This window comes from Nesoenas mayeri (genome assembly GCF_963082525.1).
Source record: "Nesoenas mayeri genome assembly, chromosome: 2".
Classification (NCBI taxonomy): domain Eukaryota; kingdom Metazoa; phylum Chordata; class Aves; order Columbiformes; family Columbidae; genus Nesoenas; species Nesoenas mayeri.
In genome coordinates, this window is record NC_137543.1 from 90,150,689 (window position 1) to 90,176,721 (window position 26,033).

The 26,033-nt window shown below is 36.9% G+C and overlaps 1 protein-coding gene across 3 annotated transcripts; it reads left to right on the top strand.

The window, feature by feature from the left end:
• The first annotated feature begins 51 nt into the window (after positions 1-51).
• PRP4K (pre-mRNA processing factor kinase PRP4K) lies at positions 52-25,819 on the top strand. Of its 3 annotated transcripts, XR_013921894.1 has the most exons (20): positions 52-108; positions 3,884-5,077; positions 8,099-8,272; positions 8,535-8,690; positions 9,424-9,505; positions 11,043-11,253; positions 13,753-13,826; positions 15,263-15,353; positions 15,730-15,877; positions 17,154-17,291; positions 18,470-18,623; positions 19,763-19,877; positions 20,373-20,524; positions 20,992-21,078; positions 21,786-22,063; positions 22,442-22,576; positions 23,090-23,135; positions 23,661-23,746; positions 24,563-24,608; positions 25,692-25,819. XR_013921894.1 is itself a non-coding variant. In XM_080340352.1 (15 exons), the coding sequence occupies exons 1-15, from the start codon at positions 71-73 to the stop codon at positions 21,987-21,989; spliced, it is 3,018 nt and encodes a 1,005-aa protein (XP_080196478.1). In that variant the 5' UTR covers positions 52-70; the 3' UTR covers positions 21,990-23,080. The 3 variants fall into 3 exon arrangements, 1 of the variants encoding a protein (XP_080196478.1); XR_013921893.1 differs by having other exon boundaries at positions 21,786-22,576; XM_080340352.1 differs by lacking the exons at positions 23,090-23,135; positions 23,661-23,746; positions 24,563-24,608; positions 25,692-25,819 and having other exon boundaries at positions 21,786-23,080.
• The last annotated feature ends 214 nt before the right edge of the window (positions 25,820-26,033 follow it).

The window sequence follows — 26,033 nt, forward strand, 5'->3', positions numbered from 1 at the left end:
GAGCCGCCAGCGCGCGTGCGCCGCGGCCCCGCGTCTCCCCAGCGGCAGCGAAGGAGTTTGGAAGTTCAAAATGGCCGCCGCGGTGGAGCCCGAGCTGCGAGCGCCAGAGTAAGAGACCGGCTGGGAGGCTCCTGGCCATGGCGCCGGGGGGAGGAGGAGAAGAGGGAGGCGGAGGGAAAGCGCGAGTTGAGGGGAGGACGAGGAAGCGGCCCGGGTGGAGGGAGGCAGTGAGGGAAGAGGAGGAGGGAGACGGGGGAAGGCGGCCACTCCGGGGGAGAGGGGTTGCTATAGGAGCCGCTGGCGGGCTGCCCCGCCGTGAGGCGGCTCGGTGGGGTCGGGGCGCGGGAGGCGCGTCCCGCCGGGCTGGGGCCCGGGAGGGCGGCGGGGAAGGGGGAGGTGCGCAGGAGGCCGCGAGCCGGGCGCGCGCCAGCCGGCCCGCTGGGGACGGGGGGGAGGGGAAGCGGAGCCGGGACCTGCGGGCGCGTGTCCTCAGTTCCGCGTGCGCTTTCCCGCCTCGGGGCGGGGGCGCCCCCTGCCCCTCCCCAGGGAGCGGGAGGGAAAGGGGGTGATCCCCGTCTTCCGCGTGGTTGTGAGGCCGCTGCTCTCCCGGGCCGGACGGCTGCCCGGGCAGCCCTGAGGCGAAGCCAGGCCGGCGCTCCCCCCCACACACACCCATCACCGCGACTCTGTACGAGCGAGGCCTCCCCGGGGGGAGCCGGGCCAGCGGGTGCCCCGGGGCTGCCGCCGAGCCGCCCTGCGGCGAGCCCACCTCCCCCGGGTCCCGGGCGCTCTCGCGTTATAAAAGTGCTAGCGCTGGTGGAAGGAAAAAGCGATTTGTTGCCGCCAGCCCCTCCTTCCAACCCTCAGAATGACTGACTGGCAACTCCCGGCTCCCGTTGGGAAGCGAAGATCAAGCTGCCGCCCTCTCGCCGGACCGGGGCTCCGGGGGTGCATTTTCCTGACACCCCGGTCAGCATCGTGAGATTTTAGGTTTGTCGACACTCACGACCTTGTGAACGCTTGCTTCTCTGGAACTTTTGCCCGGAGTTGACCACCTAATGATTACTTTATTGCTGCTTCTCACTTTACAAGCATTTTAGCCATATAAACTTTCTATGTTTTTCTCCCTTTAAAAGCAGCAATTTAGGGCCGTTGTTTATTTGTTTTGTTAATCGCGGGAGTAGGAAACAGGTGAGGAAAAGCAATGGATGTACATGTGTACCGTGTAGGACATTTGAGCACATAAGGAGGAGTATTTCACAGAACTAAGAGCAATAACGTAAAAATTGTTGATAGGAAATCTTAACGTAGGAAAAGATGAGTGAAGTGTCTTTGCAAATCTATTATTCTTCTTGAATTCTAAGTAAGAAAAAGTGGGGCTATAACAAGATCATGTCACAATTCCTCCCTAGGTAAAGCCTTTAGCACCTAACCATGTAGTTGCTTATCTCCCTTCTGAAATCTTCTTAAGAGGTTTCTTATCCATATGATTACATCTCTGAAGCATTTAAATGAAGTAAAAGTTTATCCATATTGTGATGTAAGTACTTGAAATAAACAGATTCCTAAACATGAATAAACTCTGAAATATTTAATGCATATTAAGTAAATTAATAGTAATTTCGTAGTTGAGGTACCAATGCGGAGAAAGCTGGCAGTTGTATTAGCAGTCAGTGGTGCTGCATCTCATCTGTTATCTGGTGCCTCTGCTACCAACTTGCTTTTGTGAAATGTAAGGTGAGGTGGTTACATAACATTAAGAGACATACTATAACCAAATGACTTCCTTATAGATTTCAGTGTCACTTTCTGCTATTAAGAGAAGGAAGACTTAATCATTAGCAGCGTGAATAAGCGTATTTTTTGTTGTTCTGTAATATTTTTATAATGTATTGAAGTACCAGTAATGTATTATCAGGGACTTATACAGCATCTTGTATCCAACTAAAAGAAATCTTGAAAGATGCATCATTCCCTTAAAATTCTCTTTGTGACATTTCTCTGCCCTTTAGCCAACTTACATCACTGACATACTTGCTCTGGATTGCAAATTCAAGTTTAAAAAGTTTCACTTTCTCTTTTTTTCATGTCTTTTGTGCCAAATGCAACATAGAGGAAGCTCATTTTTAAGGCAGTTTGTCCTCTTTCTTTCTGATATTATGTTGGCATTATGATGTTGGGTGTCAGGAGGAAGCCATTCAGAAAAATACTATTCTTTCTATATGCTTTGCATAAGCAGAAGTAGTGGGAGAGATGTAAAACAACATACAGCATTCTGACTTAAGTCTCTGAATATTGTGTACTTTTAACTCAGTCTGTTCCTTTAGAAAGTTTCACATTTCAGAGCACTAATGTATTTGTGGTTTTAGCAAGAATTTTAGTGTATGATGTTGCAGAATATTCTGGATTATTTACTAGTACTAGAATTTGCATTAACTCAAGAAGGAGAGAATCAGTAACTGTGTGCTGTTTTAGGATCCGATCCTTACTTAGAGAGACATGAATTGAATTTATAGTGTAAGCGCTATCCTTTAGGACTGACTTAGAATATTTCTGCTGTAGTTATTCTATTGGATCATTGATCTTATTATTTAGAAATATCTGTTGTATGCAACTGGTGGAGTTTGGAAGATATTTGTACATTTCCATGTACATCCCCCCACAACTCCTGACTGTCAATGCTGAGGGAATTTCTTTTCAATGAAAGAGGCTTGGGATAGAGAGAGAGCTATATTTAAGTTATAAAGTTTTAGTAAATTCTGAAACTGCTTAGGTGGGGTCAGTTTATAGAAAGGTGAGCTCTGGCACGTACAATATTTGGTAACACATTTCAAAAGGCAGATGTCCGTCTTATCACAGACAGTAACTTTGTTGTTGTTCTGAACGAGATCAGGAAATATTTGCTAAACACTGTAAAAAACCTATTGGTAAACCAGCTACAGTATCTAAGGAAGATAATATACGTGAATGCATGATGTCAGGACTGAATTTTATCATTTTTGAAGTACACTATTTAAATTGCCTGGTGCTGTGACTAGCTGATTGAAATGATTTTTTTTTTTTTTTTTTTTGTAGAAACTCTGTAGATTATTATTTTAATAACCTGCCATAGACTTATTTTCTGCTTTTTCAGTCAATGACATTTTACAGGTCTCAAGATTACTGCTGGGAAGCTGATAGTGTGCTGTATACTACCAGAAAGCTTTTCTGAAATTAGACTTCTTTAGTTTATCCTGTTCCTCAATGGTGTTCCCTGTATTGCATAAATAATATAAATGTATTATAAGAAGAGTTCTTGATTTTCCTAACAGGTGTGTCCACTTACAGAAAGAAATTGCAGTTCAGAGAATTAGTCAGCTCTGCATGAGATTTTGCAAGATGATTTCATTAGGTGGTCAGCTCATCCCTTGAAATAAGATTTGATCTTTGGAGCACAACTGTGTTCTGCTATTTGAAAATACTTTAAAAAGGCACAGCTTGGGTTAGGCGTCAGGGTGGAACAGCGGATAAGATAGTTGATGGACTGACAGGATGCATAAATATGCAGCATTGTTGTATATTGTTACCAGATATTGTCTGTATTGAACCTAAAACAGTAAGCATTAATTTCACGCACACATTTTGTTTTCACAGAATCATAGAATCACTTTTATTAGTGCATTTGCTGTATCTTCCTTCTGTAGTATTTATTTTTGCAGTCATAGCTGTCTGTTCATGTGGAAGTATATCTACTGTTATAACTTAGTTACATTAGTGGTGCATGTTTAATTCTCCCAAATGTAAGTAATTAAATGCCAGTTTCTGTCATAAAAAGGATTGTCAACACAAGGTTAAGGACTGCAGTGAGTTGATAGTACTGATCTGTAATTTTTATTTTTTGCAGGGCTGAGGATGCTGATGCATCTGAGAGAAGTGTCAATGAAGAAAACGGGGAAGTATCAGAGGCAGACCAACCTCAGAACAAGCACAGCCGACACAAAAAAAAGAAACACAAACACCGAAGTAAACATAAGAAACATAAACATTCTTCAGAAGAAGATAAGGACAAAAAACATAAACACAGACACAAACATAAGAAACATAAACGGAAAGAGGTAGCCGATACCTCTGACAAAGAAGATGGACCAGCTAAAAGAACTAAAATTGATGTTTTAGCTCCTCTGGAAGATTTGGAGAAACAAAGAGCATTATTGAAAGCTGAACTTGAAAATGAATTAATGGAAGGAAAAGTCCAGTCTGGGATGGGATTAATATTACAAGGTTATGAATCAGGATCTGAAGAAGAGGGGGAGATTAATGAAAAAGTGCGAAATGGAACAAGACCTACAGCTAAGTCAAACACTAAGGGGAAATTGGAACCTGTGGACAACAAAACTAGTTCCAAGAAAGGAAGTAAGAGTGAATCAAAAGAAAGGACTAGGCACAGATCTGACAAAAAAAAAGGCAAAGTAGGAGTTGATGGCATCAAAGAGAAGACAACCAGAAGCAAGTCAAAAGAGAGGAGGAAATCCAAAAGCCCTTATAAGAGGAGTAAGTCTCAAGATCAGACAAGGAAATCTAGGTCCCCAATGCTTAAAAGACGATCTCAGGAGAAAAACAGGAAGTCTAAATCCCCCCCAGAGGACAGAAATAAGGCTGATGATAAAAATAAATCAAGAGATCGCAGAAAGTCTCCAGTTGTAAATGAAAACAAAAGCAGAGATCGTGGCAGAAAATCTAAATCTCCAACAGAACTAAGAAGCAAATCCAAAGATAGAAGATCGCGGTCCAAAGATAGAAAACCTAGGAGATCAGAGACTGAGAAAGAAAAAAAGCCAATTAAATCTCCTTCTAAAGATGCTTCTTCAGGGAAAGAAAACAGGTCCCCTAGACGACCTGGCCGTAGCCCGAAAGGAAGAAGCTTATCTCCCAAACAACGTGAAAAGTCAAGAAGAAGCAGATCCCCTCTCTTTAATGATCGTAGATCTAAACAGAGTAAATCCCCCTCTCGAACCCGGTCTCCAGTTAGAAGAGTGAGGAGTAGATCTGCAGAAAGGAAAAGAAGAGACTCAGAAAGGAGGCGTCTTTCTTCTCCCAGGTAACTTAAAGATGTTGTGAACTGTTGCAAAAATGTATTACTAAAGGAACCGTCTTTTAGTTCAGTGTTTATCTCTTTGTATTAATCTGAAAATAGCTTACCTGAAAACAGATTACCTCCAAAACAGTGAACAGGTTGTATATTATATTATGAGCTTACTTTGTATGTATTTTGTTTTTAAAAAATACTGTCCTCTGCTGTCAGATATGCAAATTCAGCTTTGGTTGTTACAGTGGTGACTTATTAGTTGCTCACACCATTATGGTGAACAAGTTTTGTTGTTCAGGTTCTCCTTTTTGTCACTCAGTTGGGTTCAGAATTTGGCTTCTACCTTGTTTCTTAGTTAGTAGTTCTGTTGCTCTCAGGAATTTCTGTGGAGAGCTCCTTCCACTCGTACACATCAGTGTTGGCTAAAAGTGGGTAATTAACCCCGTTACCCCCTCAAAAAAAAACCTAATGATAGAGTCAGCATGTGCAAATGTAAGCAGATCTTTACATTGAAACGTCCTTCTCACAGTGATGTTTTTTCTTAAAATCTTTTGTATTTTTTATATGCTGAAGGTATGGTAGTATTGCTTTGTTATTGGTGTGTTGTATATAATGACTGTATTTTGCGTATACTTAAAGGAGAAAGACTGAAATGTCTTTAATGTATTTCTAGTCTTGACAGTTTTTTAAAAAGACAATTTAGCTTATTAGAGCAGTTACCTTGAAATTTAATGTAAACCATTACTAACATCTCCTTTGAAGCTGATAAGGCCTAGATGGTAAGTTCTCAAGCAGAGAACAATATAAGTGGATACATTTTTGGAAGTTAATTCATTAAATGTAAGCAGTTCAACAGGCAGAAGAGTTCAGCATTACTTGTGGATAATTAATGATACAAAACTTTATCATGGGGTTTAGCTTCACCTTCTCTGAGAATTAATAACAAGGAAGTATGAATTTAAGACCTTGTATTTGGACCACAAAGATCTTGCTCAGTAAATAAGCACCTAATAGATATGAAAATCTTTCTGCCTGCATCACTGAAAGTTGCTCTGGTTTCAAGTACGGGTTATCTTCTACAGGTGCATTATCAGCTTATTTGTTTGTATGACTGCTTAGTGATACTGTAGGTACTTTGGAGGATGACCCAAGTAGTGTGAGCCAGATTTAGCAAGTGTTGTAAATGCTGGCAGTTTGTCTGAGGGCTCTCTGGTGAATCAGGAATGTATCAGCACAACCACTAAGTTTCTTTGATGTAGTATTTGACTTTTCTTCTGTAGCGTTTTATATCTCTCAGTTTTCATTTCTCATGACAGCTTGCGTTGCAGGCAGTTTGAATTAGTTGTCTAGACACTATTACAAGTGATGCATGTGTCTAGGATTTTTCTATCAAATTCATACTTCTTAGCACTGTGGTGAGGAGCGTGTGAGTGAAGGATTGCTAAGAAATATTTTCTGCTGGAAGTGTTCGCAAATAAGCAGGAATAATCTTTCTTTGTGGGGCATCCTGAACTAACTCAAACCGAGTTGGAGTTTTACCTACCTATAATTACTCAGGCTGCCAGAGAATTTCAGGAGCTTTAATGAACAGTTTTAACCAAAAATTCCCAGAAATTTTATTTTTCATGTTTGTTTCCATTGTTCTAATCATGTATGATACTTTTCAGATCTTGAAGTTACTCATTATACGATGTTACTATAAATTCTTAGTCAGCTTTTACTTTTTGTCTCATACCTATGATCCCTGAAAGGATTTATTTTTTTTACAGATATTTTGATTGGGTTTTGGTAGTACAGCCACGCTGTTAGCGAGGCGATCTGGAACTGTCAGCTCATCCTGTGACTTTTTTTGTAATGTTGTTCACAAGAACATAATGTAAATTAAATGAGCTAAAGGGATTGGTCTGCTCCAGCAGTTAAGTCTAAAGTAATTTCTTGTAGAAGCTGTCAGTACTTCTGCATGTGCATAAATTTTCCTTCTGTCCCACTGTTTACTATTTTGCATCAATTCTGTGTGCCTGATCATTATACATAGCTAAGGTAACTGAAGCTGTTATAGCAGTCTCAAAACAAACAAAAAGCTATTACAGAATGGGTGGAATTAATCTTTCAGACCCAAGAGATTTGGTTAATTGATGAGATATAACACCTGAAGTAGCTTGTCCCAATTTGATTTAAAAAGGGGGGGGGAAGGAAGAAGAACTAGAATAACAACATTTTCTTTGAACAATGGTGTGGAACTATTTCCATGAATTTCTGTTGCAGCCTCATTAGAATAGTTGTTAAATATTTTTAACTTTTATCCTTTCCAGTTTTTGATTGAAGTCTTGCTGCCATGGAATACAATTAAGCTTTTTAATGTAATTGTCCCATCAAGGATTTTTTTTTCTTGAATAATTGTGAATCTCTATAGACAAGAGTTAACAAATTTTGAATAGTATATAGTATCAAGCTCAAATTATTTTTTAATTTGAGAAGGGTTAGTTTACATGTTAATTAAGAATTTTAGTTTTCACCTGCTTTATTAGAATGTGTAAAATATTGAAGCCTACCAGTTCTAGTACACAAATTGAAATAGACATTAAAGTCATTGCTGTGGAGTAGTGTGGTCCTAACTTTCAATATTGTGTTGTGAAGTTGCTGAGAACTTTCTTAAGAATTAGTTTTGGGGTTTCATTGATTGTTTAAATACTGTTCCTGATAAACATGAAAAGAGGCCACTATTTATGTAAGACCTAAACACAAGCTTTGTTTTTAAACCTCTCATCTTTGTGCTAGCAATTAACAAGCTCTGTTTCCAGAGTTGTCCTGAACTAATTCTGCATATGGGCACATATTTCCCGGGGTAGATGGGCAGACAGGCACAGGAAGGGCAGCCAGCTCTGCCACATACTGATCCATCCCTCCCTCAAAAACCCACCTGGTGGTCCCTCACTTTTCAGTAAGATTTTCAAGTGAGCTTTTGAAGGGAATGGTGACTTTTGTTTTCAACTTGCTCCTGACTTTACTACTGTTCTCTTCCTCTGCTTTAAGAACACGGACCAGAGATGATATTTTGTCTAGACGTGAAAGATCAAAAGACATTAGCCCACCCAGTAGATGGTCACCATCCAGGAGAAGGTCTCGGTCCCCCATTAGAAGGAGGTCTCGTTCACCTCTTCGACGTAGCCGATCTCCAAGAAGGCGGAGTAGGTCTCCTCGAAGGAGGTAAAGACATGCTGCATTTTTAAATATATTTTGTAAAATATTACTAAAAGAATAAAGATTACTATCTTATGTGTAAAAAGACAGTACATTTTTGTCCAGATTTATCTATGTGAGCATAATTTAATTCATTTTGTCTTTCATGTATTGTTTTATTACTTCCAGTCATTATGTGCCTTTATGTTTTATGAATAGGTTTTCCTCCTTTTCTTCAAAAAAATAAAACCAAAACCCCAAAAACCTGACCCCTTCTTATTGTTACCAGGGATAGAAGCCGAAGAAGTAGATCTCGCCTTCGAAGGAGGTCCAGGTCACGTGGTGGCCATAGACGTAGAAGCAGAAGCAAAGTTAAAGAAGACAAATTTAAAGGTAGTCTTTCTGAGGGTATGAAAGCAGAACAGGAGTCTTCATCAGATGAAAAGTAAGAATTAATTTCTAACTGGTGCTGATTGTGTAAAAATACAGATCCCCTGATACAGAAAATGAAGTGACATTTATCTTCATGGTTGTAGTATTTGGGTTGTCACCTAAAACTTTAATCGTGCTTTAGTACTCGTGATCTTGTTGAATTACTGTGGGTTGATCTGAAAAACCTTGGAGTATGCAAGAAGTATCAAGACCTGTTGGCTAGTGAGCAGACCTGAGGGGATGACATGTTGTTTGGTTTCTAAATTCAACTTGATCAGTATCTTGTGGAATATTTGGTTTGTTTTCTCAAGCTTATTACTTGAGGAAAACTGTAACAGCTAAGAGGATTAATTGCTATCTGCAAATTGTTTTTATATTTGCTAAATATGTACTTAATCCCATTGCACAAGCACATGCATTCTTAATCAAATTATCAGGAAAGAATGATGCTGGAATGAAAATAAATAAGTTTGTTGTTTGTTTTCTCTTCGAACAGTTACTGTTAATTGTTTACAGTTAAAAATTAAATACTCAAAAGTCCCAATGAGATATCAAAAGATAAATTTTCTTTGTAAGAAGATGTAAATATACACATTGGGATTTAATACACCTTTGCTTTCTTGCTCAGTTGAACAGCTATTGTTTAATATATTGTGCTTTTTCTATGCCAAAGAACTGCGTTTGGTAAATTCAGTAGATAATCTTATGTTTATGATGTTATATAAAGAGTAATTATATTTTTGCAGTCTTGAAGACTTTGATTTGGAAGAAGAGGATGAAGAAGCAGAGATAAGACAAAGAAGATTACAGCGGCAAGCAATTGTTCAGGTACACGGTTATATTATCTGGGTTACAGGTTTTATGTTTACAGTGAAAATATTGTGATAAAGGAAGGCTCTTAGTGTATTACAACGTTATGATAGTAATTACCATTTTTTTTCCAAGGAATTTATTGTGAATGTTAGTTAAATTTTACACTTTTATTGCAAAATCATTGCTTTCAAGAACGAAGCAACTCTTCTGTGAGTCGCTTTTGTGCGACAGTTAAATGTTCTTTGAGGGTCTTCTGGCATGTTAAAATATTCTTCAGATATCTGTAGGTTTTCTTCGTAGCTGTATCATTGATACCATAATGTCAATATAGCATTAAGTTAGATACCAGTTAACCTAACTGGCCAGTTTGTTTCAAGTAAAGATCTGTTTCAAAAACTTAATAAAGCCACTGATGTGAGTCCCCTCTTCATAGAAGTAGAAAATGTGTTCAGTTACATGTGTGAGTTCCCATGAAATTCTAATTTCTGGTGAGAAGACAACAGTGGTGGCAGGTAATATGTGATTGGTACCCCTGAAAGGGAGCTGTGGCCAAAGGGGACATAATTCTGCAGCACAAGTCAGGTATCTTTTTTTAAAGTTGAGATTTGGCACAGTTAGAACATAGTAAGCAAAATGCTGTAGCACATTTACTTAATATTTAGTTATAAAAGCACCAGTTACAGTGTGCTGCATATTTTAAGCAGCACTAAAAATACTGTTCGTCATTTGAATTTTATACAAAGCCCATTGTAAAACCCCTCAGAACTTTGAGTGAGCAGAACCATATAAAGTAAATAATTTTTAAAGGCTGGTTACAGCTATTGTTGGTCCACGCAGGAAGCAAATTCTGGAGCTTCATTCCCTAAATGGGAAACCTGTGCTTGTATTATTGAATAGTTTGGCCTTAGTAACTGAGCAGTATCTGCATTTATTCAGTTTGATTTTTGACTTTTGGGAGAGGAAGTGACTGACATTTGTATGATTTTATACTACTTGAGTTAAAAGAAATAATTTGTAAAGGTGTTGAATTTTTTTAATGTGTCTGACACTTTTCAGCAAGAATGAATGACTGAACAGGATTTCCAATTCACATAATTAACCTGAATTTAAAAACTACTTTTCTGTACTGTAACACTAATAAAAATAGAAAAGATTGTAGAATGTAAGATATAAGCTCATTAATTTTTCCTTAAAGACTTGAAGCACTTGTGTGCCAGGATTGTTTAGTAATAAATCTATTGGTACTGACATTTTGTCATGCACAACAAAACAGTTAATCTTCAATAAAAAGTTGCTTTTTACAGAAATCTAAAAGCCAATAGGACACATGGATTTTTTAGTCTTATTTTATGGTCTGGGCTGTGGTGCGATGTGGCAAAAAGAGTTTTCAGAAGTTGTATCATTCTGTAAATAATCTGTTGCCTTTAGAGGTGTAGGTGATTATGAAAGCAAAGATTAAGGTTTAGCAGAAACCATTGAAAGGATGAGTATAAAAATGTTTAAATTGTGATAAGCTGTGAGGGTGAGATTAATAAGTAAATTCCTTTTTTAGAAATACAAAGGCCAGACAGAAGACAGCAATATATCTGTACCGTCTGAACCAAGCAGTCCTCAAAGTAGTACGCGTAGTCGTTCTAATTCACCAGATGACATCCTAGAAAGAGTAGCTGCTGATGTCAAGGAGTATGAACGGGAAAATGTGGACACATTTGAGGCATCTGTAAAAGCCAAGCACAATCTCATGACGGTTGAACAGAACAATGGTAAGAATCTGAAATCTCACTGTATAGTGCAATATATGAAAGCTCAGCTCCTAAGCAGAGCACTTCAAGAGAGACATTTTGCTTAGTTTCCTTGTATGCTTCCAGACTTGGAAGTAGATTGACTTTTTGGACAGAATTTGAGAATGTTTCCAAGAATATTATAGTACTTAAAAAACAACATTTAAAATAAAGCTTTCTTGTTAAAGATGATGATATGAATGGAACGTGCTCTCTATATTTCTAATAACTGTTAACACAATTCATGCTATAAATCTGGAAGAGCAAATAAGGATGTCTGTCATTATAGTTAAGAATCACTCTTTTTAACTCCCAAATTTTTCTTTTCACTTACACATGTTGTTTTCATAGAAGCTTAATATAGTCCTAGTCTTTATTTTGGAGTGGATTGGAAACTATGCCGCTTTTTGTCTCTTTTTTTGGTCAGAGCCTCTGTGTTAGAATAATATAAATGGTCTATAGTAATTTAAAATGATTAAGGCTTTTGCTAGTTGTTGCTAGTAAGTCCATTTTGGTGGGACAACTTCTTGCTGAAGAAATGGCTATTTCTTCCCCTTCCTGCATATAATCTATTGTACAACAATACTGAAATGAAATACATCTTGATACAAAACCTGCCTTGTGCCTGCTGTGGCAAAAGGAAAATAGAGCATCTTATAGTGCACCCTGTAATATTGAAAATCTGCCTTTTTTTTTCTTACTTTTCAAAGTAGATTACTGTACATCTTTCAAGTAGTCAAAAGGTATGAGTAGTTGCTGTGTGGACATACTTTAACTAGTTTTAATTACTTCAGTTTTTCTTTACAGTTTAATTGTAAACAACACACTGTTTAGCCAGGGCTATGAAACCTGCCCAGCCCTTCAGGAAACGTTTGGACAGTTAGCTTGTATTTCATGCCATGTGCTAGATGTATCCTTGAGGGCTAAATATGCCATGTTCTAGTTCTCTTTGAAGTAATAAAGCTGTATCTCTTTGGGACTGGCGTGCTGCTCTGCAGTGTGTCCTACCATTCCCTTGAGCAGTGTGTTTCAGGATTGTTCTCCCGCGGTGTAGGTAGAGAGAACTCTCTTTTGCGCTTTTCCTTTGTTTGCATACCACAAGTTTAGACTTAAGTCTTCTTATTTGTAACAGACAATATCTTTTTCCTTTTTTTGTCAGAGGCATGTACTGCTTTCTAATTTCGTTCACTAAAGTATATGAAAATAGAACCATTAACTACACAGACATGTTTAAGACATGGAAAAAGTTCCGTTTTAAATAAAGATCATTTACACTCAAATCTGGGAATTTTCATATATCAGTAGGATTCTGGGGTGGAGGTGGTTATAATAACAGACAGAAGCAGTGTATCATCTTTCTTTGTAAGAGCCATCATGTTTGTAAGAGCCATTTTTTATTTATATCCTTACCTCATATAGAGGCAGGACAGTAAGTTGCTCATGAACTAGTTAATAACCCATTGTAGCGTAGCGCAAGCATTAACAACTGGAACTGAAAAGAATATTTGAGGAGGTTCCTGGAAGGGTCTATTTCTTGAAACAATGGTGTAACCTTTCTCCCCGTAGCATCAGGTGACAGGTCACCTTGAAACAACAGTGTCAGTGTGATGGATGAGAGTTTTAGATACTGTCAAAGATTTCAGTCTAGTTATTTTGTTTGAAAGTGGTTGGTTTTATGTATCATGAGACCCGAAGAATCTGAAGTTAATCATTTATTTTTCTACATTGATTAGTACCCTGAAGAGAGCATCCGTGATTTGCCATGGTCATGAAGGAATCCTACCATAATGTGTATTATGAAATAGTGTGAAGTTTACTTGCTTTCACTAACATGTACTTAATTTATATTTCTTTGCTTTTATCAACCAAGTAAAATGTCTTTGGGACCTTAAAGATGATTTAAAGGTGAGAAAGGGATAATCTTGCCCACATAAAAGATGTTTCTCTTAAACATAATAGTTAACACCATCTTTGACTAAAAGCTATATATGAGGTCCTTTTTGTCACGGTTGAAGAAAACATTTTCCAAAGAAACAACTTCTGAGCTTTACAGTTTCAGTTTTTAGTAGAATATCTTGTGATTAGCAGAAACCTCTGAGCTTGTATATGGAAAACATGTCTGTATCTTTTTATATACACACACAGTCATATTTCTTTTTATGCGTATGTGTGTGTAGTCATCTGTGGGAATCATGTAAGTATGTACTTTTTTCTTTCTGCTTTGTGAATGATTTGAAAGCTATACTACTTAATTTTTTGAGGAGGTGTGAATTTTTGAGTGCTTTGAAGAACTTAACCAATCTGAGTTCTGTACTTTTAGAATGTAAAATGGTATTTGCTAGAAACTTTAGTAGAGTTACCTGTTTGCCAACATTCTGATCTTAGATCATACTGTAAAGATACCAAGTCATGAATTCACTGATAACAGAGTTACTAGTTTGTCATCTTTTTCATGTTGAGTATTCTGAATTTCCCTTTAAGGTTCAGCTCAGAAGAAGCTGCTAGCTCCTGATATGTTCACAGAATCTGATGATATGTTCGCTGCATATTTTGATGTAGGTAATTCTTGGAAATTATATGTATGATTGTTGTGCTTGATTTCTGTTAAAGTGTTACCGTCACTCCTTGTGTCATTCCCACCCCAGGTTTGTGGGAACTTTGATTTGTAAATGGCATGTGTAACTGAATGGGTGGTGTGTTCTGAATCTTTTGATCAGCCAAGGCAGGCAAAGTAGCTCTTAATGAATATTTCAGTGAAAGAAAACCTGCTGAAATTAGTGGGAGTTTTATCAGAATAAGCAATTAGGGAATTCATATGCTGTTTGAATAGGACCTCTAATGGCACACAGTAACAGACCTATTTGTAAGTTAAGCTTTATGCTAGTGTCACTGTGTTGCACTGTTCTAAATATGTGCTTTTTTCAGAAGTGTCTATGTAAGATATTTTAATTTGCTAATGATGCTGTGTTGGCGTAATGTGGTGGTTTGTTTGGTGGGAGTGGGATTTTTTGAATGAAGAGGTGCGTTTCCTGTTTTTACTTTTGCACTATTCCAGCAGCTTTTGTCTAAATGTGCTGAAGTGGCCTGCGAGTCCTAGCAGTCCAGTGACTGGTTTTGAGACTTTATTTGCCATTCTCTGTCAATCTACCTCATTGTTGCTGAAGCACAAAACTGAGAAATAAGTCAAGACAGAACTTTCTTCTTAACTTAAATTCTCCAGTTAATTTTCATTTCTGGCAGACATTATCTGTTAGTTATGACAGAAGCATTAGTGACAACAGGCTGCCACTAGTAACACTAGTAATAATAATAATATTAAAATCAAAACTCTTTTGACCTGGAAAAAGATAAATAGTTGAAGGATAGTGTGGGCAGGTGTGCTTTTAAAAATTTGAAAATTACAAGTAGGGCTTGAAATGGCTTGTGAGTGAGCAGTTCCCCCTTCCAGAAGCTGTTGTTCAATTGAAGATATTCTATACTACTCATAGATTTGATTTTGTGAGAATATATTGCCAAATCCATTAAGTGATGTCAACAGCAATTGTAGTAATTTTATGATCGTAAGTATAATAGTGTGAAATCTGTGAAGTGACATTGAATGAGCAGAAATTCAAGGATTAAACAGTTACAGTTTAGCAAACTGCTACATTTTTATAAACATACTGTAAGTAAAAAGTCATATTCATATGGTCCAAGATGTTCATTCTAACAGGACTTTGTATAAGTTCCTTGTGGGTTATCATTGAAACTTTGCCCATTTATGTTTAATAATAGTTCTTTTGGTTATTCCCATCCTCTTTCCTTGCATCAGTCTTTAGATAGCCGTGTGTAAATAGCATTTTGTGTTCAGTAGTTTATCTCTCCTACAAGATAAGTGTGTTTGTACTGTGGGGAGAGGAACAGTGTTTTAGCAGGAAAAAAGGGCTTGCGGTAAGTCAACATCAAGGAGAAACATAGAGCACACAAGCAAAGCTGTTACTTTTTCTTTTAGAGTGCTCGTCTAAGGGCTGCTGGGTTTGGAAAAGACTTCAAAGAAAACCCCAATCTCAGGGATAACTGGACTGATGCAGAAGGCTATTACCGTAAGTTGCATTTGTTGATTTGCAAGGACAGCTAGAACGAGGGTGCTGAATGGAAAAGATCCTCGTGTAAAATTACTGAAACATTATTCTGATGTAAATGTACCACAGCGCCCTCACTGCGTGTGTAATACAAAGGGTGAAATGAGCGTGCAGGTTTTAACCTCAGTTATGAAAAGACTCCAGACTTAGAGAATCACAGTTTGTTCCCCATAATTTGCACAGAGCTTGGTGACATAAAGAATTGTACGCTGTGATATTAAGTAATTTTACCATTTTCCTATTTTTTCTGAATTATACAGAATGGTTTATTTTTCATTAAAAGTTTCATGATGTATGCCACTCACAACTCTTTAAATGGCTTGATTTTATCCTTCAGGTGTTAACATAGGTGAAGTTCTAGATAAACGTTACAATGTCTATGGTTACACTGGTCAGGGAGTCTTCAGTAACGTAGTGCGAGCCAGGGACATGGCGAGAGCAAACCAAGAAGTAGCGGTTAAAATCATCAGGAACAATGAACTTATGTAAGTAACATTTTTGTTTAATAATAATAAAGTGCATGAACCACCTGGAAGCTTTTCATGATGTGATTTGAATCTCCCTTTGTTTCAAGTGAAGTAACAGATTACAGCTGTGATTCCTGCCTTTTCTGTTAATATGGGCCAGATAACGGGAAGCGCTTGAGGACTATGTTACAGCTATCACAGGAGAAGGGTACTTGCATTTTCATCAGGCACTTTCTCATTTGGAAAACTGCAGGGAACAGCGGTTGCAAGAAGCAGGGTTACAGTTAATTATCAGGCCTGCCTGGCCCTAAAATTTTTTGAGATGCGAAGTGTAGACTGTACAAAATTTTGTTTGGATAGATCAAATCGATTTGGCAGGCTCTGGCTTGGATTCTAATCAGTCATCTGCAACTTGCAAAAATACTTCCGTACATTAATTATTTTTGTATGATCTCTGTGTGTTTGTGTGTATATAAGATCTATTAAAAGGGATGGGACTCTTCCTGTTGGATCTTAAAAAAAAATTAGGTCTTTCAGAATGAGTGAACATTAGTAAGTACGATCTGTTAAACTACAATATGTGAGGATTTGTCTATAATATTAATTTTTCCGTACCTGCTGCGATATTTCTACAGTCATGTATTATGTCCTCTTCTGTTAAAGACAACTTAAGTGAAAATCTTTTCCATGCATTTTACCTTGGAAGTTTTAAAAGTTGTCTTGCTCTGTGTATAACTGGATTATTTTGAGTTACATGAATAGGTATCTAGAAGTTTGTTGTGTGAGGTTTTTGTTTTATTTCTTTTGCTAAAAAGATAGCGAGGATAAGCTGTTTTCAGTTTGGTATGTTGTATAGATAATCAGTTTTGGTGTGTACTTTATAGTCAGCTTAGCTTAAAACTTTTTTTAATAATAGACATGTTTAAATACTCTTTTAGAAAAAGTAAACTTCTTAAGTGAGTGTTGTTTGAAACTGAAGTGTCCTGTTACAGGAGGAAGTCTAATTTTAACTTTACATGCAACCAGGAGGGGAGGAGGAAAGGATAAGTAGATTACAAAGGCACAGTGAAGATCAAAGAATTAAAGAAACTTACCCAATGATCTGACAGCAGATCACTGTTGTGATTTTTTTTTTCTTTTTTTTTCTTTTTTTTTTTAAGCTGTGGTATGTTAAGTAATGACAAAACACTTCTCATTTCCTGATAATTATAACAGCACAAGTTAGCGTCTACATTTTTTAAAAGTATTAGACTTTAACTGATTTTGTTTTCTAATCTTATTTCTCTGTTTTCAGGCAAAAAACTGGCCTAAAAGAACTGGAATTTTTGAAGAAGCTCAATGATGCAGATCCTGATGACAAGTTTCATTGTTTACGGTTGTTCAGGCATTTCTACCACAAACAGCATCTCTGTCTGGTATTTGAGCCACTCAGGTAAGATGACAAATGTTTGGGGTTCTCTGTAAAAAGCTAAGTGCTATTGGGTGATCTTTACCTTTCTGTTTTCGGCTGCTGTTTTGATACCTTGTTCTATAGCCAAGATTCAAGGCTTCAGGGAGCTTCTAAAAAATATCTGGAGGCACAAATCCACAGGCTACTGAACTGTTTCTGATTTGCTTGAAGTGTCATTGTGAACTTTCTGCCTGGACAATATTTGAAACAAATTGAAGTGTTATTAAAAATGGTTCATCTCACTAGTGCTGTTTTTAACGACTCATTTTTTGTATATGTGTCACAATGTTTTTATTATTTTTCATCGTTATTTTAAAGGTTTGGATTAAGAACGCATTTCCAGAGAGGTTCAGTGAATGCTGCCTATTATGTGAAGAGTACATATATAACAACAGTCTAAGGAACAAAATTATTACAGTGCTTTCTTTGCATGCTCACTTTTTCTTTAAATAATTAGGTTTATGACACATCTGAGAATATGAATTGCTTTAGTTCCCATTCCTGCTTAGAGACATCAGTTGTTTGTATCCTAAATTTGCTGTGTATGTCATATTTTAATTTTTGCCATATTTGAGGTAAATATAAGTTATGCTGAAACAATGCAAATTTTATGAAATTACTATATATTTTCATTAATAAGCCACACAACAAATTATTTTCTTGATCTGCACTATCCCTTTATAACACATTTTTACATTATTTATATACAATGTTAGTTGTGCCCTGGAATTGTGATACTTTTATCTGTTGTTTAAGTAATCAAAAGATTGCCCCCTCAACTTGTATTTTATTTTTTGTATACTTCCTTTTTTTTTTCTTCAGAAAATGAGTACAAAGGTGGTACAGTTGTTAAGAAAATGCTGTTCGTCTGCAAATAAGTCCTCTCAAATTAATCTTGATTAAAAATGTGTTATGAACAAAGTAAGTCCAGTCTAGTACGTAATTATACAGTATAGGATATAGTATAGGATTGACCAGTAATTTTGTTTCATTGCTGTAGCTAACAGAGCAGTGTGTATGCCAAGTTGAATGCTGCTTTTCTCAAAAAAAATGCTAAAACTGACTGGTTTCTTCATTTTTTCTTGCAGTTTAGGAGGCCAATATGTTTTCCTTTGTTAAATTCTTTTCTATTTTTTCTGTCACTTCCTTTCTTTTAACAGTATGAATTTACGAGAGGTGTTGAAAAAGTATGGGAAGGATGTTGGACTCCATATTAAAGCTGTGCGTTCCTACAGCCAGCAGCTATTCCTGGCTTTAAAGCTTCTTAAAAGATGTAATATCCTACATGCAGATATAAAACCAGATAATATTTTGGTAAGTAGTAAATAATTGAAACTTATTTTGCATAGTTGATCGTGTAAAATTAAGTAGCTGAAATTAATATAATTCTGTTAAGTGAAGTCAAAGTTTACTTTAACTGAAAGTCTTAAGGCAGGGGTGTCAAACTCCTTTTCATGGGGGGCCACATCAGCCTCACGGTTGCCTTCAAGGGGCTGAATGTAACTTTAGGACTGTATAAACCTAGGAGTAGTTACATTTATACAGTTTCAACAGAAAACATTATCATGGTATAAATAGTAAGTAAGAAATATAATACAGCAGCTAAATAAAATCTTTTATTTAGTACAGTCTTTCTCAAACAAACCTGCAGCCACTTGTATCTTTTTAGAAAGCAGATCTTGCAAAGTTAAACAGTGTCCTTTCTTAGGGGAAGTCTTGGGAATTTTTCCATTAGTACTTGAAAAATATTGTTGCTTTCTGCAAAATGGAAGTAGCTTGTTTGAGTCTGGATGGAGATTTTGTTTGTGTGAATGATATAATGGGGAAAAGTCCTTAATGTGTTTTTTGAGGGGGTAATTTGTTTGTGGGTTTTGTGGGTTTTGGTTTTGTTTCTTTGTTTGCGTTTTCCTTTTCTGTATCCCTTAAACAGTCTGGTTAACAGAGTGAGAGCTACATCAGAGGAATCAAGTATGTTTCCTTTGGTTTTCTTGGTGGTCATCCCTGTGACAAACTCAGATTTTTATTTTATTTAAAACGTTCTCTTCTTGCCATCACAACAGTAAAATGTACTATGTAAGCGTGAGAGATGTGAATAATATATCGGTGTATGAGTGGTACCCTGAATGCCAGAGTTGGAAGTCTAAACTGACTCAGTTTCAGTATCTGGAATAAAATTGAGGTCTACCAAGGATATTTTGGTAAGGGAAAAGTACATGAAACTGACCTTTTTTTTATTTTGTAGGATCTGAGGACATTAACTGTCACCTTCAATTTAAGAAGGTTTTGCAGGTTCCTTAAAATACAGAGAGGAAGGATTGAAATACGGGAAGGGCTTCTAACTCAAAGGCGGAATGTTTTTCTTATCTCTGACTTAAATGTATTGTTACTTCCACAGTGCTATTCATAATTCTGTCTACAAATAGTGGTAATGGATATTTATGTTTAACTTTCAGGTCAACGAGTCTAAAACTATATTGAAGCTTTGCGATTTTGGATCTGCTTCGCATGTTGCAGATAATGACATCACACCATATCTAGTTAGTAGATTTTATCGAGCTCCAGAAATCAGTAAGTACATTTGGATTTGCTGCATATATCTTAAGCAATATCAGGATATACCAGTACTAGCAAATTATAATTTGACTTGAATTTACTCTCTGTTCGGTCTTAGCAAAACATCACTCTGGAAATAAAAAAATCAGACTTTGAAAGCATGTTTCTGTGACTCTTCATGTATGTTGGTGGTCAGCTCAGTGAGGACAGGGAGAAGACATTCTAATTGGTTATAGTTATGTTTTAACTTAGAGGTATTGTTCTGGCTTGTTGGTTTTTACTAATTTAATAAATGCTGATTAGTTTGGGTGTTTGGTAAAAAAACTCCCTTTCCAAAATAGGGATACTGTACAAGTTCAAAGGCTTGCATCCTTCTTTTTTGGTGACTTGTTCCTAAGAGGAGGAGCAGCAATGTAGTTTACAAACCAGAATTTTTTAATCTGTCTGATTTTGCAGTATTGCATCGTTAAGTCTGCCTTGATAGAATTAACTGGAATTGCTCTGTTTCAGTTATAGGAAAAATCTATGACTACGGTATAGACATGTGGTCTGTAGGCTGCACATTATATGAACTTTATACAGGGAAAATACTCTTTCCTGGCAAAACCAATAACCATATGTTGAAACTAGCCATGGATCTCAAAGGAAAAATGCCAAACAAGGTAAGAAAAATCATATATGATTTTTTAGAAATACCTCAGACTGCTGTAATGAACGGTAGAACATGCTTTCTTTTTTCTCTCTGAATGCTGTTTCTTATCATATACATCTTCTCTTAACAGCAAGTAAATATCAGACATCACTCTGACTGTATAATTTGTATTGATTTAAAATCTTGTGAAAGTATACAGCTTCTTTCTCATAGACTAAGTGTAAAGCGAAAGCAGAAACCTAAGCACTGACCTGAAAAAAAATACGTAAGTCAATGGAAGATACTGTGTCCTTTTTCAACGGGTTTGAACTGTATTTTTTATTTAATCTAGATGTTTCTTACTGTCCTTTTGATGTATTTTTCATTAGTATTGAATTATTAATGTTGCAATAAGTTAGTAGACATTTATGCTAATTTGTGGAATTTGTAAGACACAGAGAACTTGCCTGAAACTCTTGATTTTCCCTTGTTTTACAGATGATTCGAAAAGGTGTGTTCAAAGATCAGCACTTTGATCAAAATCTCAACTTTATGTATATAGAAGTAGATAAAGTGACAGAAAGGGTAAGTTCTTAATGTGTCGACTAACCTATTACTTTTTTTCCAAGCTTTTTTACTATTATGGTCTTGACATCTGAATGAAATTTATCTTGACATCTTAATTAAAAATAAGATTTAATGACCTATTAGAGTTTCCTTTTGCGGCAGCACGGACAGGATGCATAGTTAGAAACGGTCAACAGAGATTTTTCCCACGATTTAGGAAAGTGTTTAAGAGAAATCTAAGCTTATTCTTGGTCGGTATGTTGGCTATTTCCGCATAATCTATCCTTAAATTACTAAAAAATAAAATTCTGACTTCATTTTTGAGAAGGATGTCCAACCTCGGTATGATGTGCTTGTGTTGTAGGAGGTTACTGTTACTTTCTATATCATTTTAACATAGTATATTTATCAAGAATCACAATTAGTCATCAGGCATGGTAACTTGCCCTGTGGAATTTAGATGTTGTGTGTTAACTGGGGTGTTGGGCTCACGTGTGCACGTGCTGTTTGCCAACGATGCAGCCTGACCTGCCCCCGCAACATTATTTCTGCTCGTTTCCTTTGCCCGCATGAGGATTTATGAGACCACATGGTGCCGAAGGGCATCGCTGATCAGATATGAGAGAACCCTGCAGAAGAGCTGCTGCTGAAGCTCCTCTGTAAAAGGGATAAGGGGGTTCTTGCATTACTGCTCTTCTACAAGGTTGCTATTGTTGTATTTGTAGGAGAAAGTTACTGTTATGAGCACCATTAATCCAACCAAGGACCTGTTAGCAGACTTGATTGGGTGCCAACGACTCCCTGAAGACCAGCGTAAAAAAGTGCACCAGCTGAAGGACTTGTTGGACCAGATTCTAATGTTAGACCCAGCTAAACGGATTAGCATCAACCAGGCTCTGCAGCACGCCTTCATCCAGGAAAAAATTTAAACCAGATGAAGAAGTTCAAAGGGTTTGAGTAATTAAGATACAAAGACTGAAGAAATTTCACAGCAGTTATTAATGTATATAAACATAAATATTTCCCCTGCAAAGTTGAGGAAGAAATGATACATTTGAATTAACATCAAGGCCGATATTTCTTTTAGAAATGTTAGAGTAATTCTGTTTTGTGTCTTACGTGAAAATTTTCACTGTAGAACTGTTTTAATTGCCAAGACTGCACAGAAGTACAATGCTAATGTATATGGTTGCAGTTCGTATATATTATAAAAAGAAAAAATCATCTGTTATAAAAGAAAAAAAAAAAAAAAAGGAAAGAAAAGAAAAGAAAAAAAAGAGCAGTAATACTGGGTGGTTGATTTGTTTTTAGCAGACTTGGCTTCATTTTTGTCTTTAAGAAATGGCCAGCATAAATGCTGTTTATATTCACATTTTCCTAGGTGTGTGTGTGCAGGCCACAGCAGCATGCCCTTGGTGTAGTCAGTGCCGAAGGGGGTCTGTTCCTTCTTGAGCCTGCCCGCAGGGATGGTCTCCTCTTTTAAAGCAGGTTGTGTACAACTTTCAGTACACTGAAGGTAAGCTAACCCATCAACATCACCGGTGTTTAAGCTGTTATTTTACTGGAACAACTGACAAATGAGAGACAATAGCGTTGTGGCAGAATTCCCTGCATGTTTGATTAATGATCTTGTTTTATTTTCTGGCATTGCAACCGTGGCATAGTTACAGCTTCTGTTCTGTTCATCACATTTAAAATTTTGAGAGTGCGCACTTGATGGATAGAGCGCCTTCAGTGTACTGTTTCTTATTACTTTAATTTTTTTAATCAACTTGCTATAGACTTTGTATACATTTTGTTAAATACAGTTCGCTATGACATAGAACCAATACTTACAGAAGAGTTTTCATTTAGTAATTACATATGTTGGGATCTCATTCGAAAGACCTTATATCTAAAGGCTAGATAGACAACCTAATGAAATTTTTAACTATTTGTATGTCATTTTGAAAGTGTACTGCTTTATGCTAAAAGTGTTTCATTTGTTCATTGTTTTCATTATTTGTGATCATGTTGTCTTTCAATACAGGCATAAACCTTCCACTCTTGAACAAAGCAGCTGCTTTTTAAAAGCGGTAATTGCTTCTTTACCTTTTATTTCTTTTGTAAATGAAGCTTTTCTTTAAGAAATGTGACTTTAAAGTGTTGTCTCTTGCATAAAACAGTTGACACTTACTTATTGTAAAGTGAAGATTGTTCTGCTGCATGTAAAGTGGACCATGCAGATTTCTGTATGTTTTCAGTATGCATCATTAGATAATAAAGTCTTTTGTGAACAAGGCATTTGTAGCCATTTTTAAAAGAATCTGTGTTCAGTTATGGTAAATCAGGTAATTTGTAAGAACCACCCCTGCATTTCCTATTAATCATTAAATTAAAGGGATTATTAGACATTATGATCTTTGGGAGAGCTGTAGGGTGTGTTAATTAGATCTATAATTGCCACTGCTTAAAGAAAAACAGAGCAGAAAAACCCCTACAGATAATGTCTGTCTGCTTTCATTGTAATGAAATTATTCCTGTAGGACATGGGATTAATTTCAGGCATTAACTAATGTTTATGCTGTTTTTCTCACTTTTCCTTTTGATGGTGCTGAAAGAGAAAAAGGAAAGCGAGTCACAGGCCACTCACCGCCTACTCCATGGGTCTGATTTGCTGAGACACCAACTTCACCTTCCTAACAAGGTTATTTCTGACAGCATGTGTAGATAAACATTTAGCAACAAGTTAAGACAGCTTGGAACATTTGAGTTGGTTATACAGCGTGAGGAAACCAGAATCAAACCTTTCAGGTCCATACTGCTGATGTAATGTTCTCTCTGACAATGTTAAGAATTTAATCTCTTCCTTTTTATTAATATATTCTGAAAAGCTGTGAAAACCCCACTGGTTTCACATACTTTGTGATACTATTTGAACTAAGAAGGGTTTTTGTATCCATCTAGGTACATAATGGCAACAATCATGCACTCTTAGTGCACTCAAGAATGGAAAAATGACACAGAGCAGTCATTCTGCTGGTGGGGAATACCCCACCCAGGACATGTAATGAACTAACTACGAAAACAAGCAGGAGATGGGTGCTTTTTTATGCCTATGTGGAACCTTCAACCTGTCTCAATTTATTTTGTAAAATTCTTAATGAAAAATAGTGTCTTCTTATTTCCACATATTAAGGTATCTTGTTCATACAGGAAATTTAAACAAAAATTAGCTTTCACATGTTAATGTGTGCTAGTTGCTTGCCAGTTAAATACAGAAAGTAACTTACACTTTTACAACATAGGCAGCACCTGAGGGCAGTTTTACACAGCTGTAGTAATAGCTTATTCTTTCTGTTGCTTTGTACTTTAGTTGTAAAATAGGAATATTAAACAATGAAATCAGTTGGTGATACAGAAACAAAGCAGTAGAAAAGATGCCCCTTAATGCCTACAGAACTGTTTTAAGCTGTTCTGGAGAAGCATAAAGTTGCTCGTTTACTTGTTCTTTGTGTTCTAGGTGCAGCTCAAAAGAAGATGATGACTACCAGAAGACATGAACAAAGGTTTCTGTCCTATAAAAGATACGAAAAATATTCTTTGTGTAGTTCTGTCTTAATCTTTTGGTTTCCAGCATTCTAATGTAGAATTGATTAAAACTGCTGCAGTACTGATAATTCCTGAAACATACTTACTGTATTAGAATTTGCTACTTGGATGTGTTTGTTTCATTTCTGGTGAAGAGTTTTTTCGTTGTTTTGGTTTGGTTTTTTTACTGTGCTTAAATGTAGGTTAATAAGTATTACTGTTTAAATGCAATTTTCTTAAAATGGTAGAATGATCTGTACAAAACCTAGGAAATTTGGGAAGAGAATCTGCCATTGTACTTGGTTAAAATACAGATGTTTAAACGAGTAAATATTTAGGCAGATAATGTACTTTTTTCTTTAACTTCAGCAGGTTCATTATTTGTTTTAATTCTGTCAGACTTCATTATTGCTACAGAAATAAGCTGACAGGGGTTATTCAAAACAAGTGTATTTCAGTCCTCATTCCAGTATCTGCTTCAGCTGCCACTCCCTTGTTGGCAACAATAAAAAACCCATTAGTTCTGGCTTCCAAAGCCTCTGGAACTGAAAACACTGTCAAGGACCTTCTCTGGTTTTAGACAATACCTGTCTCAGTAGCCCCTGGTCTCTAAGTGGGGCAGAGCAGCTGCTGGTGCTGCTGCCATCAGCTGAACTTCCCTGGTTGCAGCTTGGTGCAAACAGAGTGGCTCTGCAGCAGGGTTTTTATGTTAAACTATTTCCCAGCTGAGCAAAGAGGGAAGATAGTTTGTCTTTTCCTCCTGGACGTGAAGATGTAATTTGTGTCTTCACCTGAGGTCCTACATAAGGGAAGTTTGGCTGAAACTACAGTGCTAGTTCCAGTTTCCTTCTCCCTGATGGTGTCAATGAGCTCACATTTAACATAGTTTGCTAAGCATTCAGAAAAAACAAGATACCAGCCCTATGCAGTTAGCATGTGTTTTTATTACCTTGGTGTATTCTACTATAATATAAAAATTAGAAACTGTTTTAAGAGTTTCTGTGATAGAAAGTAATGATTCCTTTAAAACTTTTTTAATAATACTTTATCTCCGTACATAGGGTAAGTGGCATTAAACCTCTGAAGAACCTTTATCTGTATATTGAGCTGTACACAGAAGGCTGACCAGCCTGTGGTACTACTGGAGATAGAGCCATCTTCTACAGTATGTGTAAAATTGTAACTCGGGTGGAGAATGCTTGGAAGCAGCAATTGCTTGACATTAATAAAGTACGCTTAAAACTTACTTGCATCCTGTCTTCTGTTGTGTTTAGAAATGTACTGCAAAGCTGCTAAATATATGAAAATTTTTTAAAACACTAAAACCAAAGTATAGTTCCTTGACTGGGATTTTTTGCCAAGGTATCAGAGGTAATAAGGAATCTGTGAAAATATCTTCTTGA

Coding starts and splice junctions, on each gene's coding strand:
- PRP4K (XM_080340352.1), top strand. CDS start 71: ATGGCCGCCGCGGTGGAGCCCGAGCTGCGAGCGCCAGA. Junction 9,506..11,042: donor AGCGGCAAGCAATTGTTCAG/GTACACGGTTAT, acceptor TTCCTTTTTTAG/AAATACAAAGGCCAGACAGA. Junction 11,254..13,752: donor GACGGTTGAACAGAACAATG/GTAAGAATCTGA, acceptor TTTCCCTTTAAG/GTTCAGCTCAGAAGAAGCTG.